Below are 25,413 nucleotides of genomic sequence, written 5' to 3'. Positions count from 1 at the left end.
CGAATATTTATGGGACGTAATCGAGAGGACAGTTCGTGTACGAACTCCTGCACCGACAACACTTTCGGAGTTATGGAGGGCTGTAGAGGCAGCATGGCTCAATATTTCTAAAGGGAAACGACTTGTTCATGCCATGTCGAACTGCTCCACTCCGCCGGACAGAAGGAGTCCCGACACAATATTTGGCGGTATCCCTTGAATTTTCTCACCTCAGTGTATATACATTCAAAATAATATAGGTCCCATAACACTTCCTTGCGGTATTCTGGAAATTACAGATGTCGATTTCTTTCCGGTAAAATGGAAGTGTTGAGTTCTGTCTGCAAGTAAGTCTTGAATCCAGTCGAAAATCCCGTTCGATACTCGGTAGGCTCGTGACCGTCTCACTAAACCATATTTGGTGGTAAAATACCCTCCAGAGATCAAGGAACTCGGAGGCAATCTGATTACCATTGTCTGCAGCGGTATATTCGTCATGGAGGAACAGAAGGAGCTGAACTTCGCAATATCTCTGTTCGTGGAAAATATGTTAATTTTTATAGGCGAGATTTTCCTTCTCGAAAACGTCGCGATCTTGAGCATAAAATATGTTCCATAATTCTACTACAGACTGGCGACAACTATGTAGGCCTACATATATTTGTAATGAAATACTGAGGGACTTGCAGACATTTGCCTTTTCCATGGAATCACCCACAGCTATCAATACGTAGGAGTTTCTACTCGGAGAGATTTAAGAGGGAACAGTCACACAAAAATAGCTACATGGAAGGCAAATGCAACACTCAGATTTATTGGAGGAATCCAGAGAGAATGTAATTTGCGCAAGGAAGGGTTCGTTTACAAGACTATCGTTCTATTAACGGTGTAGTTCGTCAGTCTGGGATTGTCCCGAAATTAAATTCACGAAAAAGGTAAAACGGAACCAGCAATGCGAGACGTTCCAAGAGAGACGACGTGCCTCAAAGAATGTCTTAAAATTTACTGGAGCAAGCCTTTGGAAAATAGTCAAGAAACATGCAATTTCCTCCGAAATACGCCTCGCATTTTCACAATGCTAAAATTAGAGAGTTTCGGCCTCATATGGAGGACACACTGTGCGTCCTCTACTGCACACTGCAAAGTAGCTTGTAGCCAGAGAACCTTTTAGTGCACACAACACCCCTTGCTAATGCTGTTAGGAGGATACAACTACAAGGAATATCTTCGTCGGTATGTGACTTTTTAATGTGGATAAATAATGACAATGCCTATAACAACGAGAAATGAGCCGGTTCTATTAGATTACAACGTATGTGGGGAATATCTTTAGCAAGCAGCACTGTGTAAGTATTTAGAAGTAATACTAAGATACAATATGAAACAGGATGACTGCACAGAGTCAGTATCAAGAAAAGGTGAATCTACATTTGGGGTTCAAATATAACAATTCGCAGAATTAAGGAAGGTGAATATACATCCGAACAACATTGTATCTAGCGAGTATCGAAAGCACAGTAAGGTGATATTGTCAAGTCTTCAGTTGTCTGCAGTGGTTATATATCCACGAGCTTTCAGCCGAGTGCTCCTCGGCTACTACCAACTGGTAACTGTCGTGTGATTGATGTTGCCGTCCTTATATAGCAGTGTACTGCTTGTGATGTCAGTAGTGCTCATTCTAGCGTATATGTGGTAACTAGCTGAGTGTCCGGATTTTCCCACGTATGTATAGAGTTCAATCTTCTGTCAGTCCATCTCTTCTCCCCCTCTCTCCGTACATCTCATTTTGCCCATCTCTTCCTACCCCCTCCCACCGTACACGTCCGACACATTCCCCAGTATTCTCTTCCCACCTCCTCCCGATCATGTCTCTGCCCATTGTTTCTCCTAATCTCTCTGTTCATCTGCTCCTCCTCACCTCCGTCCATATGCTCCTTTTCTCTCCGTCCGTCTCCTCCTGCCTTACTGAAGCGATCTCATCCGTCTTTTTGTATCTGCTCCTCTAGCTCCTTCTCCCGCTTCTCTCTGTTAATATCCTTCTCCTCTTCAATATACTACTCCTTATAATGGGTCACCTTCCTCTACCATTGCCCTTTTTTAATAGAAATAAGCGATACCATGAATACTATCCATTCTTGCATAGGTTAAAATTATGTCAGCTGTTTAACTAAAGGAATTTATATGATTTTGTATACGATGTGTTATATTGCTGGCTAAAATGTGTAACAAGAAATCAATGTGTAACAGCGATATGTAATAACAGTTAAAATTACTCCTCTTTTAAAAATAATTGAAATGACAAAATATGTGGCATACTTAAAATTCAAATTATTAATTGCACAATCTAACGCTATGTATTAAATTTAATTTTGGTCGCATTTATAAAATAAAGATATATTTTAGCGAAGATTTGTCTTTCGTGAAGAACGTTTGTAAGCTCTTTTGTTTTGTAAAGTCTTTGGAATATCGAGAATACCTCAGAATGTAGGTAGTGGTGGTCATGCCTCCGATGATAGTAGATGTTTTGCTAAACCTGTCCAAAACAATGTTATTTTTGGTGTGATAGAAGTAAAATTGTAAGCCAGTTTGATTTAGAAGAATGGGATGAAATAAAAAGATATTCATAGCAACAGTGTTTACTTGTTGTGACCGTTACTCTGTGGTCTGCTGTAGTAGCTAATAGACGACGTCTCGATAAATGTGTTAGATTTTCACAAAACTTAGAAAGCTAAAATGGTTTTTACCAACGACGAATGTCACCGAAATATGAGACTAGCAGTATGATTACATGCTGAAAGTGATCCTAATCGTGTAAAGTATTCGCAATCTACTTTTGTAACCATAATGCAAACATTTGAGAAAACAAGGAACGTCGACAGTAGAAAACGTAAACGACTCCTATAAGCAACCGACGAGCGACCTGCAGTAGACATCTTAGCAACAGTAGCTCACAATCCACATGATGGTATATTTCGAAAACGAGGGTGGAATCAGGCAGCGGAAAGTTCTGCGAATAATAAAGTCCAACATCTTGCCACATGTCACTTCATCAGGAGCTCTATGGTGATCAATTCCGACAAAGGGTGCAATTCTCCGAATAGGGGCAATGGAAACTGCAAACAGATGAAAATTTCTGAACAAAGACGTTCTTTACAGATGAAGCACCATTTACAAGGCTCGAGCTAGATAACATTCCGAACGTGCCACGACTGGTCCTCTGAAAACCCACGGTGGGTGAGAGAAGTGGACAACGAGACCTTGGTCAGTCACATCTGAAGCGGCCTTCTAAATAATCAAATTACTTGTCCCAATTTTATTGATGGAAACATAGAGCGAGGTATTTAGATTTCGTAGCAGAGGTACTGTCATTAATACTAGAGGACATCTCACAGAACATACGACAAGTTTTATGGTAAAAACACCACGTGTGTCCCGCACATTCTGCACACAAATTTAGAGAAGCTGTGAACAACAGATTTGAAGATCATTGGATTGGTCGGTGTGGCCACACAAAATGGTCTACACGTTCACCAGACGTAACATCTCCTATGTTTTACTAGTGGGGTAAACTGAAACAACATACAAGGCAATCAACAACCATCAAGAAATGGGGTAAACTGAAACAACAGGCGAGACAACGAGTCACAGATCGAGACATCACTATTTAACTGTATGGAAGGTCTCTAAAAGAAGAATCACAGGTATAAAAAGCATTTAATAGTCATTTCTTAAATACGGTAAAAAGCATAGAGCAAAATCACAGCAGTATGTTGAAAATGTAACTCTCATAATATTTCTATCGTATGAATGTATCACCAACTTCTCCCTCTGAAATTAAGAAAAATATACGTTCGCTCAAAAGTATAAAGTCATCTGATTTTGATGGTTGCCCCAATGGAGTACTTAAGATTTCTTCCCATGTAATAAGGTCAGTCGTATATGAAATATGTAATGCATCACTAAGGCAAGGCGTTTTTCCAGGGAGACTGAAGTATGTTGTCGTTAAGCCCCTCTTTAACGAAGGTGATAAGAGACATGTCAGTAACTACTGACCTATTTAAAAATTTTGAGAATGTGATGTACTCTACAATAGAATCTCACCTTAGCAATAATAGTGTCCTTAGCAAATCACAGTTTTGGTTTCATAAGGCTTTTGTACTGAGAACCGCAGTTACTTGTTCACTCACCAGATTTTACAAGCATTAGACAGTAAAATAGCGTCGACTGGTATTTTATGCCACCTCTTGACCTTTCGTGAGACTTACGGCTTAGCCAACCAATGGGTAATGTCATGTCTAAACAAAAGATTGCTGGAAGCTGTACTTTGTAATTAAAGCAATGTAGCACAGGGACATAATTCTGAAAGGGGGTAATTCACGCGTGAGCTTCACAAACGTTTAGATTTAAAGCCGCTCCTGTTCCTCATATCTGTAAACGATCTACCGTCTAATATAAAACAAGCAGAATTACTTCTTTTTGCAGATGGAACTAGTGTTGTAATCAATCGAAGCATACATACAGAAGGAGAAGAAATGGTAAACAAAGTTCTTAAAAGTATCATTGACTGGTTTTCTGCGATCGATCTCATCCTCAGTTTGAAAAAGGCGCAACACATTCAGTTTTGCACATTTAGGGGTGCTAGACTAGTGGTACGTGTAAAATCTGGTGAGGAGTTAATAAATAGGGTGGAAACTTTAAATTTCTTAGGGGTCCATATTGACGAGAATTTAAATTAGAAAAAGAATTGGAGCTTCTGAAACAACTTAGTTTAACCACATTTAGCTTCGAATCATTGCAAATCTTGGCGTGGGACAAATCAGTAAGTTCACACATGCTGCATATTTTCATTCAGATTTGTCATATGGATTAATTGTCTGGGGTAACTCATTTTCAGGAAAGAATGTATTCATTGTGAAAATACCTGCTGTTGAATAACATGTGGTGCTGATTCAAGATCATCTTTAAGTAGTCGGGTAGCCTGACTACTGCTTCACAGTATATTTACTCCATCATGAAGGTTGTTGTAAGGAATCCACTGAAGTTCAAAAAGAACAATGGTGTACATAACCACAATACCCGAAGGAAAAATGGCATTCATTACTCAATAGTAAGGTTGTCTTTAGAAGAAAAAGAGGCGCACAATCCTGCAACAAAGATTTTTGATCACTTACTCGCCAATATAAAATGTGTGGCAGACAGCAAAGCAAAATCTGAAAACAAACTGAAAAAGGTTGTTCTCGATAACTCCTCCTACTCTGTAGAAGAACTCCTGTTACTGAAATGTGTAAAAGGTGGTGGGCAGGAATTACTAACTCACATCCGTATACGTCCTTTTTTTAATTTGGGGAAAAACTTAGAAGTGTTCAGAATGTAACTGTATGTTCAAATTAATTTGAGATGTGAATGTAAAATGACTCGCACCACATCATTACGCTCTATCGTGCTGAATGATTCCTGGAACTTGTAACTAACTAGCTAACGAATTTACGATGAAATTTCAACTACTTGCGAAGACATGAAAGATAGTATTACACGAGCTTTTTCTGCTATCAGTTCGGATGAAATTCAGCCGCTGTGTTGCCCACATACAATAGTTTAGCACCATGTATGACTGAAATGGTCACCATTTTGAACACGTATTATAACAACTTATCTGATGTCATTAAATTACTTACAGTACATTTCATCCTAGTCTTATTGTGCGCGTTTGCCATTGCACTCGTAAAATGTCAATACAATGATGTGATGTAAGATTATTACTGTTCAAGCTAATGTGTTGTACGAGTCATCAGATGTGTTATTAAATGGTAAATGACATAACAGGTCAACCATTTAAAATGGTAGAGTTGACTATCATACCTCCTCTACCCTTCCACCTGTGATACAGTGATGAACACCACGCTATGCCCCTTTCAATCAAAGTAAATTTTCTTTGTTTATAAATGTGACTGAGATATACCCTAAGGCTGGCTGGCTTAGGTGCCTAAGCCATATGTAGGTGTACGGTGATGTAGTTTACAAAGGTACATTAACTTCTATACATAAGTGGTGTTGTCTTTGGAACGGTATAGGGTACCTGAGCAGGAAATTGAAGAAGGAGACGTGTACGATGTCCGTGGGACGACCGACGAAGGTGACGCGGCAGGCGGCGCCCCACGGCTGCTGGCGTGTGTCGAAGTAGCCCGAGCGGACCTCCGCCCCCGAGTACGTGACGTCACAGCCCGGCAGCTGCGGCGCGGCGGCGGGTGGCGCCGGCGGCGGGGGCGGTCGCGGCGCGCTCGTGCCGTCCACTGCAAAACAACAACCAAGAAACCGCGTTTCTAAGCTAAAGCACCCGTCACAGAAAAGATGATAGCATTGGCGGTATGTTTACGCTAATTGTAAAACATGAGATTTCCAAGACCGTAACGGCTCAGCGAAATGCAGAACTTGCCGCCTCTGTCACTTACCCCGATGCGACATATTGCGACTGTGTGTAAAAACCTTGTAAAAGAGTCCATGATCAGAACTGTGCATTTGCAATAGACAACATACCCATTACAAGACGTGTTCCACATTGTCACCATAAATGTGAAAGACGGTTGCAGCATGTGTCCTTATTGAAACCTGAACTCGTTCAGAAATCCCGGGATGTGTTCGGAGGGCACTGACAACCATCCACAATGCGTTACCGGAATTCATTGACACTGTCAACAGTTCTGGAATACACCAAAGTCGTTTTAAAATAATGTCGTTATTGAAAGAAAAATCGAATGGATTCAAGAAAGGGAATCTGGAGGGCCATCACATAATCAAGCCATTCGTACAACATAATCCTGAACAGTTATGCCGTTGAACGTTTACGAGAAATATCATCCAAATACGAGGGTTGGAACTTAAATAGTGGCATCTATTTACTTACACCTCGTACAAAATAGATATATGTTTCTAAGTTTTACTGAACTTGTGAGTAGTAACCAGCATTGTGTATAACCCGTTGCCAGCGATGTGGAAGTTGTAGGATACTTTTAGTAGTGCCAATTGTATTAACAGTTCGAGCGCTGCGGTCTATTGCCCGACGAATTTGTAGCAGTTCTGAAGAGAATGTCGTGAAGTAATTCCTTCAGTTTAGAAATCGAGCTGAACTCACGAGGGCTTAAGTCAGGGGAGTGCAGTATGTAGTATAGCACTTAGCAGCCCCAACAGTTAAACAAATCAGTATCAGCTTGCACTGTACGTGCTTGAGCATTGTCCTGCGAAATGATGTTCAGTTTCTGCAGAAAGTGTCATAACTTCTGTCTCCAAGCTGGTAGTAGGTTGTGTTCCAAAAACGGGTTCATCTCGATTTCTAAACTGATGGAAACACTTCACAGAATTCGCTTCAGAACTGTCGAGAATTCGTCGGGCAATAGACCGCGCAGCTCGAACCGTCAACACAACTTTCACTGCTAAGAGTATCCTACTTCCACAAAGGGTTATACACAAAGCTGGTGGTTACTTTGAAGGTCAATAAAACTGTGAAATAAGTATCTATTTTGTACGAGCTGTAAATAAATAGTTGTCACTATTAAAGTTCCAACCCTCGTATTTCCAACATGAACGTATTCTTAGATGATAACAGTGTCGTAACGTTGTTATGACTGCTCTTGTCCATGTGTCACACCGAAGAATTGATCGGATTCCGGATCTATGTTTATTGCGAATATGTGCTTGTTTCGCTATGCACTACTCAACCTTTCGTTTGTACCTATGATAATCAAACACCCTGTACAATATCATACGCAAAGACCAACACCGTTCTTGCCACTGTTAATCACTAATTGCATAAACGGTTTCCACTACTGCCAGAGGCCAATTGCAGATCCAAATCTTATGTAAGAGGTGAAAGGGGTACAACAGTATAAAGCTCATCGAAATGTGATATGACAATACACACAGCGGGATAGACTATTAAAAATAAAACGTAGAGAAAATCATACCTAATTACTACGAACCGAGACGTCATCAGATCGAAGATACAGCGAAAAGTACAGACTTCGGGCAAATTTAAATATCAGAACTGCTATGCATATGGTCAAGTGGATGACACCATAATCCCGTACCGTCATATATTAAAGGTTACCTGTATTTGTTCTTCTTTACACCTGCGTGTTTTAACTGTTCTAGTTATATTAAAATTGCATTAATTGTAATAATTGAAACACATGTATTTCTAATATTTATTTTGGTCAGCTTTTACTGTAAAATTTTAATTTATTGTGAATGTGGCTGCTCCCTGATGTTGAACTCCGAATCGTGGTAATTATGTTTGAATTAATTTGATATTTTGTGTTTATATTGTTGGCTGTCACTGCTGGAGAGACCGGGGATACAGCGACATGCCAGGCAATACGGACACAACTGTACTCTCAGATGAAAAGCGCTGTTTCCAGTGGGAGATAGTGCTGCAACATAGCAGACGATGGTAGATGTAGGGCACAGAGGCGGTGAGTACTTGTTAATGACCTTTTTTTATGGTGCTAAAAACTATTACTTTAAATTTTGGTTTATGCTTATTTTGAGGTAAGCAATTCAGTCCATTTTTAGCGGTAATAACTATAACGTACGTAAATAGTATGTTTCATTTGTGAGTCTTTTAACATGAGTTTCGCAGCATTTAGAGCATTAGTGAAGCTATTAAAGTCTGGTATTCTCTAGCATGTTTGAATGGGGTAATATCGACAGATGACTATTGGACAATGTCGATTGGTCGTCGATATTTACCCTGGCTCCAAACTTCTGGAAGTAATGTATTACATGTAATGTTTGATAGGGAGAACAAAAATAAATAAATCAATCAATAAACCAGAGAGGATTAAATGGAGCAGAGAAATATTGAAAAAGGCATTAAGATTAGTGAAGTGAGTAAGAGCTCTGAACAACGTATCAGAGGCGCTGACCATACTGAAAATTACACATTATGACTGATTACCATCAAATACAGAGAAGAAAATTTGCTTTTGGAAAATATCTGCTTTTTCTCCGGAACAATAACTAGAATTAGTCAACCGTGTGACAACATTGGCACATTATACTGTACTATGGCACTTCCTGGTTGAGTTACGACGAATGCCTATAACCTTGCCTAAAAACTGTGCCTTAAGCAAAATTTCAATAAATTTACCAAAATTTCTGGAGAAGACTGGGTTTCTGGTTTTAAGAAGAGAAATCGTAAAATAAGGTTCAGAAAACCATCAACAACGAGTAACAACACAGTTATAAGTTCCAGTAAAACTGATACTGACGTATTCTTTTAAAATTTAAATCCATTTGCGAAAATCGTATGCTGTACATATTTTGAGATACGCTAAGATAATAAAATGTGTTACTTCCGTAGATCATAAATTATATCCCTCCTGTATTTCATACTGTTGATGTTACCCTGTAAGGGTGTCGATACTACTCAAGCACTCTGGGCAGTACTGACGGGTCGCAGACTTTGTAAAATGTTTATATATCTCCGAAAGTATTCAACAATTTTAGATTTTTTTGTTATAGCTACACGTCTAACACTCCCGCGTCATAGTGGATGCTATCAATCTTACCATGCTAGCGACATAATATAAAACAAAGCGAAAAATCTCTTAAGGGAGCGGTGTTCCCCCGGCTTCCTCTGTGTACTTTAATCTCGTATGACGATCAGCGTTGTGCCGTAGCCCTTTCTCCTCTTTTGTTACATTTAGAGCAGAATATGACATCTGTCAGGAGACGGAACCACTAAGCCAAATAATTATAAAATTTGACTCAGACTGTCTTTGTTTTCCTTTACTCAGCGATCCAGTTGTAGATTGTCTCTCACAGCAGGTGGGTCGGCTGTTATGCGGTAGATGCGAGTACCAGACTCGATGTCGACCAGCTGTTACTTTTTTTACGTGCTTCGAGGAAGTGAAGAAATTGTTAGAGATACTAGAGGTACACAAAGACTATGGACTATGGTGAATTCTACATTGGTTGGAAACAGAGCTTTTATGAAGCCGTTTTCTTCATAATGTCATCGTTAATCATCCAGTTAGAAGACGAAAATGGAAAGTAGACATTACAGAATTATGTTACATGATCCAACTTACTATGTGCAGACCTTGCCACTGCATAGGAATAACTGAATTATGCATAGGAACAATTGTGATATCGTAGTCCCTGTGTTCGTGCATGCTTATTAATATAGCTATGAAGTGCGTTTCACGCCACAGTATTCATGTGGTAGTGTAATGGAGGTGTTATATACAGTATAATAATTGGTAGGACATCATAAAATCGTTTTAAAGCTTTTTTCATGTTACTAGTCGAAGTATACATTTTACAGTGACTAATACAACAAAAAAGAGAAACAATTTAACCTTCAACAGCTTGCCCTCCCTGGTCCTTTCCACCTTGGTCGATCTCCAGTGGGTCGACCATTTACACTGACTGAATGTTATTTCGCCAATCCGGGGTCTGCGGAATTAAGGTACGCACCATTTCAGCGTAGGGAATTGGCGAAAAGTACTGGCATCTGCGTTCTGTGACGAGGATATTGGAAATTTGGTACAACGCTACAACAATAGTTGAAGCGTCGGCTATGTGGTTGAGTAGCTGGAAGCTGTAGCTAACTGTTGCAAATAAAACATTTTTGATTTTCACAGTGGTTTCCATTTCGCGGCAGATAGGAACTTACTTTCCGAATACCCATTGTATTACCAACTGAAGATCTCTTATTTGAGAAGATATCGCAGACTGGTAACTGCGTGTAAGGTGCCTGATGTGGCCGTAACACTGAGGCGTTGTTCAGTGCCCAGGTCTGCAAGTCGGTGTCCACTGGGGAAAGGATCCTTGAGACAGGCGGAGGTCGCCGCTGGTAGGGAGTTACTCCGAATGAAGAACAGCGGTGCGCTGGGCACAACTGCCCGGCGCAACTCCCGATGATCACGGACTCCTCAGAAGCAATGCGCCGGCTTAAGTACTGCCGAGGCGGAGGTACACAGCGCGGACGCCTTTCTGGCAAGTGACTTGCGGAGGAAAATACTTCCTTCCTCGCTGCGCCTCCCGTCGACGATTGGAACGCCGTCAGGCAGCGGGAGTAGCTCCCTGAGTGGAGGCGTCCTGAGTTCCAGGCAATAACAAGCCGGGGTGTGTGTGTTGTTATTGAGCTTGCTTGCTACTTGGTACTGTTATCATCGAGCTGGCTTGTAAAATTCCGTGCAGAAGCAGGTCACGCCTGAAGGTTAGACCACCCGTGGCTGGCAGGTGTACGTGGTGATGTATTCCGATTGGAGTGTACGTGCATGTCGAGTGCTGGTCCGTTTCAGAAAATAAACGTCTTTCACAAACCGAGAGGAACTAGGTGTGTGATTTCTTTGAGGAGAATACAGGCAAAGGGACAACTTGAGTTGTATTCGTAGAAATGCCTTATCACAGGCCGTCCAACAAGAATGACAATTTAGCGAAAGTGGAAAAAATTGTTATTGGAAAGGAACGCTACGTAGTTAGTAAGGAGCAAGCCTGCAATAAACAGACATTTTCTGCCAGCTGCTCCTCATAATCCTCGTGTTACTTCAAGAGAAACTGCGAGTGCCCTGGAACAAATCAATCCGGGATTCTTCGCAACTTGCACGCAAGCTCTTTCCATCCCTATCACGTGTCGATTCAGCAGCACATTAACCATCGGCGTTGCAGATACCCATGGAACTCCATCGCCCGGTTCTGATGGGACATATGGACGGTAGTTTCTCTCTTGGAAGAATTCTTTTTTACTGATGAATCTGTCTTTACAAATCACGCGAAGCCAAATGTAAGAAGTATGTCTATTCGGTTGCCGATAATTCACACTGACTGAGGCAGAGCTAACATCGGACACTGTGGTGTGTGTACGTTTGGTGCAGGATTAATGTATATTATGTAATCCCTCGTTAATACAGTGAAGAAAGCTTAAGGCGTTCAAATTCTTACCAGTGTGATACAGGTTCCCCTACAGGACATATCATTTGAATTTCATAGGTGTATGCAATACCAGCACAACGGGTGCCTGGCTCATTATTAGCTTGGAAAGCACTGACCCAACTCTTTCCTCGTCGATGGATAGGACATGAAGGCAGTTTTAGTTGGCCTGTACGTTGTCCTGATGTGAAGTCAGTAGACATTTTTCTCTGGACTAAACTGAAAGACATAGTGTATGCATAAATTCCGACGCCCCAAGAGAATTCAAAAATCCTATTGCAGCTACATGTGGAAAGAATCCCTTCCGTCTTTCCAGAAGTCTTTGCACCAGCAGCTGAAAACTTGTATTTCGGTGCAATTCGAACACTTATAGGAATTGTGACAAATGATTTATTGTTCAAATGGCTCTGAGCACTATGGGGCTTAACTTCTGAGGTCATCAGTCCCCTAGAACTTACAACTACTTAACCCTAACTAACTTCGGTACATCACACACATCCATGCCCGAGGCAGGATTCGAACCTGCGACCTTAGCGGTCACGCGGTTCCAGACTGTAGCGTCTAGAACCGCTCGGCTGGTTTGATGTTCAAATCAAGAAAATCCAAAGAGGATTTCGAAGTGTATACCGCTGTCAAATTCCTTTCTTTCAGAACTACGGAACTAGGAGCAGAAATTACTGCACTTCCATTTTCAAACGTGATGTTGTTACAGATATCACTGTATCTAATATTGCTATTAAAAGAGACTACATAATTTGTAGTGAAGACTTTTGCACAAATCAATACGTAATTATGATCGCACGGAAACCTGTTGACAGTTTGTATGATTATATTGTGAATTAAACACAGGATGGGGAAATAGTGGTTTGTTGCTTTAATTTTATGCACCAGTGTATTTAATTACCTAAGATTCAGATCTGTGTCTATTTACTTTAATGTTGCTGGCTTTTAGATGCATTTTTCGATTCGATGTGCCGTGCCTCTACAATCCTTTCAGCTTATTGTGACTTGTAGGCACGTGGACAACGACGTACATAATTTTTAATGCAGCCGTGAAGCGTCCTCGGATAACCGAAGTGGTTAAGGTGACCGCTCGCGACAGACGGGGAATCAGAATTCGAGTCCTGGTTCGGCACAAAATTTCAACGTCGTCTTCGCATTACACAGCTGAATTTTGTCCATATTCGCAACAGTGACTAAATTTTACGTTTGTCTCGCTCTTTTCCCGTCACAATGCATACAGAAAATTGCAGCCTGCCACCCCTGCTATGAAGAGTCGTCAAGCGCGGGTGCTACCTCCTGCTTTTGCAGGACGTGACGAACTGTGCCACTGCACACAGTATAGCTCGCAGCGCAGGGACCGCAACGGGACGCAATAGTTGATGCTCTCTGCTTGATATAGTCATAACGGTCGCAATTATTCAGAAACGCGATGTTTGGTAGCCATTTGCGGAGGACATCTTCAGTAGAGGTTCGATGATTCTATAAACGTCCGATTAACAGTTAGTCACACCAGGTTGCCTGGGTGATTGAACCCAGGAAACCTATGAAGAAGACCTTAACAGGAGATACCATTTCTCTTGAACATGCCCTCGCAGATGGTAACGAAACTTTGGATTTCTCCAAGGATTTCATTTGACGGCGGTACAACAGCCCGAAATGTTGTAATGTGTTGTCTAGGCTAGTAAGAATAAAGTAAACTCGCAAAATATATTCGATTGATTTGTTAAAGTAATGGAATTAACAATTACTGCCAGAAAATTTGTGGAAACTGACACCAAGACAAATCGATCGCAGCAACGAAAGAAGACCTGAAACCCACAGTTTGACTAGTGGAGGAAAGAAATACGTGAAGATCACTCACTAGGAGAAGAGACAGATGAAAAAACGTTTATGAAGACGTTAGAACATCTGCCACTGTGTAAGAGAGAGAAGGTGAGGGCAAAAACTTTTGGGGAAGACAGAGACTGGAATAAATCCAGAAAATAGTCGTAGATGTTTTGGGGTAAGTTACTCTGAGAACACGTGAGAGGTATGTTTGTGTGCCACATCAGTTAGAGGTCTGGAGAAGGCCTCCTCCTCTCCTCCTCCCCTACATAGGAGTCATACGTCGTATACTGTTAAAAAAAGCAGAAAGGTGAGTAGACAGCAAATACTTCAACGTGAACCAGAAAGCTAGCTTAAGTTTAAAAGAACAAAGTTTCCCCATTATGTTAATTATCTGAAGAATCCCTCAGTACTCCCATGCCCCCTCTTGCTTCCACATCCCAGATACAGCGTCTGTTTGAAATTCCACAAACATAGTCAGGTTTTATATACGCAAACAGCACTTGGATTTAGCTGGGGCTGAATGAAACATATCATTGTGTGGTTCACTTTTAAGGTCCGCAATCTTCTCCGTTTTCCCCACCTCTTAGGGAATCAGGTGTTTTATTTCCCTGGTGTTTGTTCTACCTTTATTTTATGAACTTTTTTGCTTCTTGCTTCCTTACGAACTGATTACGGCGTCAAAAACTCTTCTCGTCTGGTATTGGCACTTGTGTACAATTTCTCTCCCGATGTCTGGATGTCATTGGTCCAGGACTTCCATTTCCTGCAGTGGGCCGAAAAACCTCCAAAAATTCCATGGCAGACGCGCAAGACAATTCAGTCAGTACAGACGCTCCTCATGTATCTCACGAAATCAAATTTAGAGAGATAACACCTCAGTCGAGGAGTACCAACAATCGCTCTTCCGGCGCACTCGAACAGAAAATGGGTGAAGTGACAATCGTTCACAAAGAATCTTCCATCACACAGCTTAAGCTGGCTTGCTGAGAATACAATCACACTGACGAACCAATATAATATTACCAATGATGTTAAAAATATTCTAGGTTGTTCGGACGCGTTATATTTTTTGTTAATGATCAACGTTTCGACCCCTCTGCCGGTGAGGTGCCCACTGTTGACTGTACACTCGAAGACCAGTGTCGTGTTCTCTCATAAAGGAGATATTTCCCGCGTTTATGTTGGAGAAATGGGATTATAGGCCAAATCTCTTGTGGCTACCATTGGTGGACAATCGTCATTGGTTAGAAAGGGTTTTTGAAAAAAATGATTCAAATGGCTCTGAACACTATGGAACTTAACATCTGAGGTCATCAGACCCCTAGAACACAGAGCTAGTTAAACTTAACTAACCTATGGGCATCACACACATCCACGCCCGAGGCAGGATTCGAACCTGCGACCGTAGAGGTCGCTCCTGCTGCTATTGATGGGTCATCGCCATTGGCTAGAAGCGAAACGGGCAGAGCAAGAGAGAGGGAACGTTTTTTTTTCAAAAAAATGGTTCAATTGGCTCTGAACACTATGGGACTTAACATCTGAGGTCATCAGTCCCCTAGAAAACAGAACTACTTAAACCTAACTAACCTATGGGCATCACACACATCTACGCCCGAGGCAGGATTCGAACCTGCGACCGTAGCGGTCGCTCCTGCTGCTATTGATGGGTCATCGTCATTGGCTAGAAGCGAAACGGGCAGAGCAAGAGAGAGGGAACGTTTATATAAAATATTATTGTATGCTGAGGTAGCTTCCAGAGCGGAAGACCACTTCGCTCCACCACCAAGCCCAGAAGCAAGCAGTGCTCAATGCTCTGTCGTTACCTGCCCTCCGTGTCGGGAAAAAAAATGGTTCAAATGACTGTGAGCACTATGGGACTTAACTGCTGAGGTCATGTCCCCTAGAACTTAGAACCACTTAAACCTAACTAACCTAAGGAGATCACACACATCCATGCCCGAGGCAGGATTCGAACCAGCGACCGTAGCGATGGCGCGGTCCCAGACTGTAGCGCCTAGAACCGCTCGGCCACACCGGCCGGCCGTGTCGGCAAAGACAGGTAGTAATCGGAGACGGATTTTGTAAAGACAGCAATGAAAGCCAACGGCTGTTTGTCCATAAACAGGGCTTCTAAGCGAAATGTTAATTATGATAATAAGGATGATGAAGAACCGCTTTCTCACTCGTTTGCTTCTGGAGTCACTGATCGCATAAGCAGAATTCTAAGCAAAATTGTATTCAGGCTTCATTTTTCAGTTTCAACAAACCGAAAGACTTTTCCTACGAAAGATGGATGCACCAGATTGCTTGCACACTATTAACGTCTGTAAAACGACACGTTACTGCTTGAGAGTGTATGTAGGCGAAACGGGAAGGACTGCTAAGGGACGTACTAAGGAACATCAACGCCACACATGGTTAAAACAAAGTACGAAATCGGCGCCAGCGGAACATTGAGAGAACTGTGGCGTTGATATAGATTTCAATAACGTCCATGTGCTGGATAATAAAACCAACATTTTTACAAGAAAATTCGGAGAAGAGATTGGAATGTCTAAGACTGCATTTAGTTTCAGTAGAGAGGACGTCTAAATGCTTCCAGCATCGTGGCTCCCCACCATCGATGAAGTGATGCCCGGCCGCGGCGCACGAGCAATACGAACGATGCTTTGGAAGCGGCCTCTGCGGACAATAATATTTTGAATAAACATTCCCCCTCTTTTGATCTGTCCGTTTCGCTTCTAGCCAATGACGTAGGCCCTCCGATAGCAACAGGAGGAATTTTAATCAATAACTCTTCTCCACAGATGTGTGGAAAAACCGTTTCTAACCTCTGACTTTGGTACCAATGGTAGCCACATGATTTAGCCAACAACCCCTTTCTTCGGCATTAATGCGGGAATATTTCACTTACCACCACTAACGTTAGCCACAAAAATTTCATCCAGTAATCCCATATCTTCTGCACAAGAGCGGGAAAAATCCCATTTATAAGAGAACCTGACGCTGTTCACTGGCGATGTTCAATCATCAGTGGACACAAAGAGATCCTGAAGTAACCCCAACGGAGGAGTCGAAACGTCGATTGTTTAGTAGAAACATGACGTGGCCTGACGACCCGGAAGATTTTAATCTCATTGTTAACGCCCACGAAAGCCAGCAGACTCACATAAAATATGACAGACATCCAGCATCTTCACTCTGGTAGCTTTGTGGGAACAGGACGCAATACAGAAGCTATGCGGACGGAGCTGACACGAGTGGGAATCGTTATAGTGACGATACTCCATTGTCATAAGCTTCTCTCACAGAGGTCAGATACATTGTTCAAATGGCTCTAAGCACTATTGGACTCAACATTTGAGGCCATCAGTCCCCTAGACTTAGAACTACTTAAATCTAACTTAACCTAAGGACATCATATATATCCATGCCATAGGCAGGATTCGGACCTGTGACCGCAGCAGCAGCGCGGTTCCGGACTCAAGCGGGTAGAACCGATCGGTCACTGTGGACGATCAGAGAAGCCGAAGGTAGTTGGTTGTACGAAGGCGTCTGTCGTGAGCAGAACGCTGGATCACGAGAAGGAGACAAAGCGTGTAGCGTCTACATACCATCACTGAACGTGGAAGCGGAAAGTTTATGTACGGATGTACGCAGATTTGTGACAGACCCTGGTAGAGAGTGATATGTACAGGGTGATCAAAAAGTCAGTATAGATTTGAAAACTTAATAAACCTCGGAATAATGTAGATAGAGAGGTAAAAATTGACACACATGCTAGGAATGACATGTGGTTTTATTAGAACAAAAAAAAATTCACAAAATGTGCGACAGATGGCGCTGGACAGCAAAACTGCTACCGTGACGGGTGAGAGGTACGCCGATATGTTACAGAATCGCATCATCCCCAGCCTGGCTGATAAACACATGCTGGAACTTACGATGTTAATGCTGGATGACGCTCCACCTCATATCGCTAGACGCGTGAAAGATCTCTTGCGCGCGTCGTTTGGTGATGATCGTGTGCTCAGCCGCCACTTTCGTCATGCTTGGCCTCCCATGTCCCCACCTGGGGTTACCTGAAGTCGCAAGTCTATCGTGATCGACCGACACCTCTAGGGATGCTGAAAGACAACATCCGACTCCAATGCCCCACCATAACTCCAGACATGCTTTACAGTGCTGTTCACAACATTATTCCTCGACTACAGATACTGTTGAGGAATGATGGTGGACATATTGAGCATTTCCTGTAAAGAACATCATCTTTGCTTTGTCTTACTTTGTTATGCTAATTATTGCTATTCTGATCAGATGAAGCGCCATCTGTCGGACTTTTTTGAGCGTTTGTATTTTTTCGGTTCTAATTAAACCCCGTGTCATTCCAAGCATTTGTGTCAATTTGTACATCTCTATCTACATTATTCCGGGATTTATTCAGTTTTCAAATTTATACTGACCTTTTGATCGCCCGGTATATGTGGAAAGTCCGTAGTGGACATTCTCATATTGACTTAACGGTGGCATCAATTACGATCGCAATGGGCACGCGAGATTTAACCACTCGTCGTAGAAAAGACGTAGCCTGGTTGCAAGAATGACGTTTGTAGTTACACCAGGTCAGTGGTCGTGTTTGGCTTTGCCGACATCTAAGCGAATGGCTTCTGAAAACAGGCGCCGTGACATGGATACATGGTGGTCGCGCCAGTAATAAGCTGTGAGGGACATACACCTGAGATTCCATGGACACTTGCGGTAGTTATTGGAGACACTACTACTACTGACGAACATTATTTTGTACCACTTGCATCTTTTCGATACATTCCCAGAAAGGGTAGTGTCCATATCACGAAGCCAAATTCGAGCTACAAGAGTTTCAGGAGTAAGACAGTGAACTCACGATGTTCTCTTGGCCAACACATTAACGAGCTCGGAAGATGATGGAACACATCTGGGGCGCTATCAGGTTTCAGCTCCGCGGGCTCAAACCACCAGTAAGTAATTTACAGGAATTAAGTTATACCTGCGTATGACATAAGTGCTTCATACGTCTGGAAACCTCACAAGGACTTGTTGAATCCATGTCACACTTGCAGGGAAACAAGAGAGAGCTGGGACAGTGCGTTATTTTGCCAAATTTATTCAAGATGGCTGCTCTCCTCAGGGTTCCAGTTCCTCTCCCTGGGGGAAAGATACGCTAACATGGAATTGATGACGCTATGACTCACCCCCCCCCCCCCCCCACCAATTCCTGTCCCCTCCTCCACATATGAATTGGTGGGAAAAAGACCCAATCTACGCCGAACTGCTGGAGAGGAACGATGTAAGCTGCTGTCTTTATTCAATTACTTTATTTGTTGGTGTTGTTGTGGACTTCATTCCAAAGACTGGCCTGATACAGATCTCCATGCTGCTATATCCTGTGCAAGAATATTCATCTCGTGGTATCCCTGTAAGATTTCCCCCCCCCCCCCCCTAACACTTACCTCCAGTACTAAATATGTTACCCCTTGATGTCAGAGAAAGTTTCAAACCAACCGATTTCTTCTTCTAGTCAGGTTGTCCCACAAATTCCTTTTCTTCCTATTCTATTCAGTACCTGCTCATTAGTTACTTACACTCCTGGAAATTGAAATAAGAACACCGTGAATTCATTGTCCCAGGAAGCGGAAACTTTATTGACACATTCCTGGGGTCAGATACATCACATGATCACACTGACAGAACCACAGGCACATAGACACAGGCAACAGAGCATGCACAATGTCGGAACTAGTACAGACTATCCACCTTTCGCAGCAATGCAGGCTGCTATTCTCCCATGGAGACTATCGTAGAGATGCTGGATGTAGTCCTGTGGAACGGCTTGCCATGCCATTCCACCTGGCGCCTCAGTTGGACCAGCGTTCGCGCTGGACGTGCAGACCGCGTGAGACGACGCTTCATCCAGTCCCAAACATGCTCAATGGGGGACAGATCCGGAGATCTTGCTGGCCAGGGTAGTTGACTTACACCTTCTAGAGCACGTTGGGTGGCACGGGATACATGCGGACGTGCATTGTCCTGTTGGAACAGCAAGTTCCCTTGCCGGTCTAGGAATGGTAGAACGATGGGTTCGATGACGGTTTGGATGTACCGTGCACTATTCAGTGTCCCCTCGACGATCACCAGTGGTGTACGGCCAGTGTAGGAGATCGCTCCCCACACCATGATGCCGGGTGTTGGCCCTGTGTGCCTCGGTCGTATGCAGTCCTGATTGTGGCGCTCACCTGCACGGCGCCAAACACGCGTACGACCATCATTGGCACCAAGGCAGAAGCGACTCTCATCGCTGAAGGCGACACGTCTCCATTCGTCCCTCCATTCACGCCTGTCGCGACACCACTGGAGGCGGGCTGCACGATGTTGGGGCGTGAGCGGTAGACGGCCTAACGGTGTGCGGGACCGTAGCCCAGCTTCATGGAGACGGTTGCGAATGGTCCTCGCCGATACCCCAGGAGCAACAGTGTCCCTAATTTGCTGGGAAGTGGCGGTGCGGTCCCCTACGGCACTGCGTAGGATCCTACGGTCTTGGCGTGCATCCGTGCGTCGCTGCGGTCCGGTCCCAGGTCGACGGGCACGTGCACCTTCCGCCGACCACTGGCGACAACAATGATGTACTGTGGAGACCTCACGCCCCACGTGTTGAGCAATTCGGCGGTACGTCCACCCGGCCTCCCGCATGCCCACTATACGCCCTCGCTCAAAGTCCGTCAACTGCACATACGGTTCACGTCCACGTTGTCGCGGCATGCTACCAGTGTTAAAGACTGCGATGGAGCTCCGTATGCCACGGCAAACTGGCTGACACTGACGGCGGCGGTGCACAAATGCTGCGCAGCTAGCGCCATTCGACGGCCAACACCGCGGTTCCTGGTGTGTCCGCTGTGCCGTGCGCGTGATCATTGCTTGTACAGCCCTCTCGCAGTGTCCGGAGCAAGTATGGTGGGTCTGACACACCGGTGTCAATGTGTTCTTTTTTCCATTTCCAGGAGTGTATTTTAGAGGCTGATCGATTGTGCCACAGCTGCCTTCCCTGCTGCACCTGTAGACTGGGAGAAACAGGCTGGAGTGTGAAGTACTGTATTTTTGGTTTTAAGTGTGTTCAATTGATGAGATAGGGGTGTTGGGCAGAGAGGAGTTTAATTAGTGTATTACCGTAAGCGTACTGCGTCCATAGTCTCCTACACGAGGAATGGAAGAGGTGATAATAGACAAGCATAGCTAGGATACTTTTCAGCAAATGGTGATGCAGCAGGATGGACTGAAGATGACATTCGCAACTAATACAGACTATTACCTGGGCTGGAGCTGTTCGTGTTTTTTAAAATGGTCGGTAAATCCAGAGAGCGGGAGAGAACTTGGTCCTATTCCTCTACCGCAGCCTGAATGAAGAAGTAATGCTCCCCTTGGTGAATGCGGCCCGTCTGAGGACGCTTGAAACAGGTTTCTCTCCCGTTTCTATCACGTGTATGCATATGTTCATCTTGCCGTGTTCCCTAGTCCACAATACCACAAGAAACTGAGGGGAAACTGTCTTACAGACGCTGCCAGAACAATTGTCTCCAGAGATCCACAAGTTGTGTGTGTGTGTATGTGTGTGTGTGTGTGTGTGTGTACCTGTTGAAGAAGTTGTACATAGGTACATGGTACATAGGTACATGGTATCTCGCCTGGAGAGAGTGGAAGCAGCTGTACATGTATTCACCTAAACGTGTGGATACCGACTATGCAGCTTACAACTAGTCTTATCGCCCCTCTTGCCTCCACTGCTCCCTTCCTCGCCTCCCCCTCGCGGATAGGGATACTGATTTTCCAGGCCTGTTCTAATCTGTCGCTGATGGTACACAAAGAGATCCATCTGCTGACAACGATATACTGTTTCCAGTCTGCAGAAACCAGAGGTAGATGGACAAAAGGCTGAAGAACGTGACGCCTCCTGCAAGCAACTAAACGTGTTTCTCAGAAAGACTGCCACTCCCCACCCCCGTCCCCCTCCTCCTAAAACAATAACGAAACATCACAGATGAAGAACGGAATGGCCCACAGCTGCATGTTTTCGAACGTTTTGAACGTGCCAGCACGGTCTGAAAGTAGTTCTCGAATAAGTAAAATCAGCCACACGTAGAAAAACATTGTAATACGTCTTGTGCAAATGAGATACACATGGATTTCTATACCACTCGTCTCACTGTGTGCCGAACAGCCTGCTCTGCCCCTGACAGGTGTACATCAGTGTCCTCTCTCACTAGCCTCTACACTGCACGCGGATACAAAATGTCATCGCTAGTGATTATTCTGCTTCTTCATGTAAACTGTCCAAACACTGTCTGGTGGGCGTTTCAACACTCCAATATACCTAATCATAGCTTTGTGTGTGTGTGTGTGTGTGTGTGTGTGTGTGTGTGTGTGTGTGTGTTCTCGTATACCGCGGAAAGTGAGAATTTCCGCTCGCCATATGGTCCAAATGGCTCTGAGCACTATGCAACTCAAGATCTGAGGTCATCAGTCCCCTAGAACTTAGAACTACTTAAACCTAACTAACCTAAGGACATCACACACATCCATGCCTGAGGCAGGATGCGATCCCGCGACCGTAGCAGCAGCTCGATTCCGGACTAAAGCGCCCAGAACCGCTCGACCACAACGGCTGGCCGCTTACCATGGGGAATGTCGTCTTTATCCCCGTTATTTAGGTACACCCACCTAAGTAAATTGCTTTGTTGATAATGCTCTAGACACATCTGTGGGTGTCGAAACCTGCTCTGGACAGAATATGCTCAGACAACCGTTTCGGGACCTTGGTGTAGAAAGACAGGCATTCCTGCTCCACAGACGGTGGAGGAGTAGATGGTGGAGGAATTTTACACAGGTCACTCGCTTCTCGTGGAATAACACATTGCGTGTCGCCGTTTAACACAGCTCAACTGCTGTAGTGTCTGCTCATTTATTTCCAATAGTGATTTAATTAACATGAACGCTCATTTGCTGTACGGAGCATTGCATCATGTATTCTCCATTAGTGATTCCTGTGCTTGCTACAACGAATATTGTACCGACAGACCTTACCTCACATCGTGTAAAGGGTGCTGCCTTATGGTTTTAAAATGAAATCTCCTGCTAAGTAGATGTAAATTCACTCTCATGGTATGAACTTATGCTTGATACAATGAATATAGGACCGAGAACACTATATCTTCCGTTGAGTGTACTACAAAATAAGCACTTAATGTCATCCAAATGTCTTTAGGCATATACTGAACACTATAGCAAGAAGAAGATTCAGTCAATTACGTGATCCTGGTGGGACCAAACGACAACACGATAACCAATAGATAGGGAATGACATCCATGGTACTAGAGGGAGCTGTAGAGGGCAAAAACTGTAGAGGAAGACAGATATTGGAAGTGTTTTCCTTGTGACAACAGTGTGTCTTAAGAGGAGAAAGACATAACCCTCTTACAAGCGAACAATAAAAGAGAAATAGTGGCAATGACTATTTTACGCTATGAGTGCATCCTGGTTTTGTTCTTACAGGAGGATGAAACACTGTAATAACATCGTTCAACTACTGAGGTCCACGCGAGGTAGCCGAGCGGTCTTGGGCACTTTGTCAAGGTTCTCGCGTATTCCCCCATCGGAGATTCGAGCCCTCCCTCGGACTTGTGTGTGTGTGTGTTGTCTTTAGCATAAGTTACCTTAAGTAGATTAAGTATTGTGCAAGCATAGGGACCGACGACCACAGTAGTTAGGTCCCATAAGACCCTACCACAAATATAAAAAAAAAAACATTGAGGAAAAACAAATTTCCACAAGTATGATGCATGTGTCTTCACTTCGAAGTGTGGATACAGACTAAGCAACATAAAACCCTTCTTGCATCCCCTCCTAGCTCCTCTCATCCGGCCCTTCCTCCCCCCCCCCTCCACCACCCCACCCCCACCCCAATAGGTAGGCATGCAAGTTTACCAGACTCGCTCTAAAATGTTGCTGATAGTACACAAAGGGGCCCATCCACTGCAGGTGCTGTGCTTTGGCTGTTGTTGCATTGACAATGATATACTGTTACCAGAGCGCAGTTGGACCCACCTATCAGAGGGACACTGTTTTTACAGTTCTGTTCTAAAATCTCGCTGATGTTACACAAAGAGATCGATCTCTTTATGATACTCTGATTTGGTCGGTGTTGGGTTGGAAATGATACACTGTTTCAGGTCTACAGACATCAAATGTATTTCTAGGAAATGCCAACCCCCAGAACCGTAGCGAAGTAGTTAACGATTTGTCATGGATGAGGCAAAGACAACTACCTGGAAGAAGAATGGCCAGCAGCATGATACATTCCTTGGCTACATATCAGGAACAGGCAGCTCCAGCTTCTGCACTTGCCACTGGGGTGGGCACCTTCACCAGCAAAACTTGAAGTCGCTGCAGGCAGTCTCTATTCAACACGATGGCGCCGACTGCCACCACAGCACCAGCTGCCACCAGCCACTGCCGGTAATCTCCTGCCTTTCGTTATCTCAGAATTTGTGTCTGTGGTAGTCTTGTAAATAAATTGTCATGCATATGGGCATTACGTACGTTTCAGATTCACAAACATCGATACAGAACAGGCGCTTTCAGGCTGTCGAATTGCATGTCAGGAAAGAAACACAGTCATTTTTGCCCCTTACACCAAGCTACAATTCGCATCTCCCCTCCCCCCCCCCCCCCCTCTCCCATAATTCCACAACATCCAACTAATTAAAACTACGAAACTCCATCTAAGGTATTGTTGTTGATAGCGGATATGCAAAATGCTTACGTTTGGGTTGTGTAAGAACGTACCTGGTACTTGTATTAATCTATCGCATATCTCTTGTTCAAGTCTGCTATGTATAAAATCGATAAAACTTCCTAAATGAATCGAAAACCTCACTATTTTTGTGTGAATAGTACCGATTACTTGAGAATGTCTGTGTTATTTCGGTACACCCACTTATATGAAAGAGAGAACATTCTATCTACTAAAACATTCAATCTATCGAAACATCTATGTTCTGTGAAACAGTTGTACCCTACGTCAGCTTACCTCTTATAAGCGACTATCTATTTAATAAAATCACATTTATGATTTATTATAGTCATAGTTCCACAAAAACAGATGCCACCAATTTCTTTTAGTCTGATACACAAATTGGTATGGCTGAGAGCATCCCTTGTGTTTAAAATTAATGTGTTTGAATGTCTCATAACCAAATTGTCGATGACGTGAGTATTACATGAGTTTCAGACATGTGAAATGTCAGTGGAGAGTAGTGTCTTTCGTATCTATTTGCATGTTGGAAAAAACTATAGTCATTTTTAGATTCAACAGCAAGATTCTCTCTCTCTCTCTCTCTCTCTCTCTGACTCTCTCTCTCCCCTCGTAATTTTTACAACATCCAACGGAGTAAAACTATTAACTGTGAAAAACTTTGCTGACATCAGCTGGTAGAGAACTCAATAATATTTTTACTCCCTCTCTCTCTTACAGTATATGGAAAACAGTTACTGTCTGCTTGTTGGCATCAAGAACATGTAGCGATCCCATTAAATATACATGTATTGATCCTCTGTGATCGAAGTCACTTCCAAAGACCTGTAGA

The 25,413-nt window shown here is 43.4% G+C and overlaps 1 protein-coding gene across 1 annotated transcript in view; it reads right to left on the bottom strand.

Annotated features, from left to right (window-relative positions):
- Positions 1-25,413, bottom strand: part of LOC124616411 — a 262,291-nt gene that overhangs the window by 68,034 nt on the left and 168,844 nt on the right. The window contains exon 9 of the mRNA XM_047144715.1: positions 6,056-6,269. Coding sequence (XP_047000671.1) covers positions 6,056-6,269 — 214 coding nt within the window. The remainder of the gene's footprint in view (positions 1-6,055; positions 6,270-25,413) is intronic.

Source organism: Schistocerca americana, chromosome 5 (assembly GCF_021461395.2).
Source record: "Schistocerca americana isolate TAMUIC-IGC-003095 chromosome 5, iqSchAmer2.1, whole genome shotgun sequence".
NCBI lineage: Eukaryota > Metazoa > Arthropoda > Insecta > Orthoptera > Acrididae > Schistocerca > Schistocerca americana.
The sequence above is the reverse complement of the archived record's forward strand: the minus strand, read 5'-3'. Positions and strand labels throughout refer to the sequence as shown.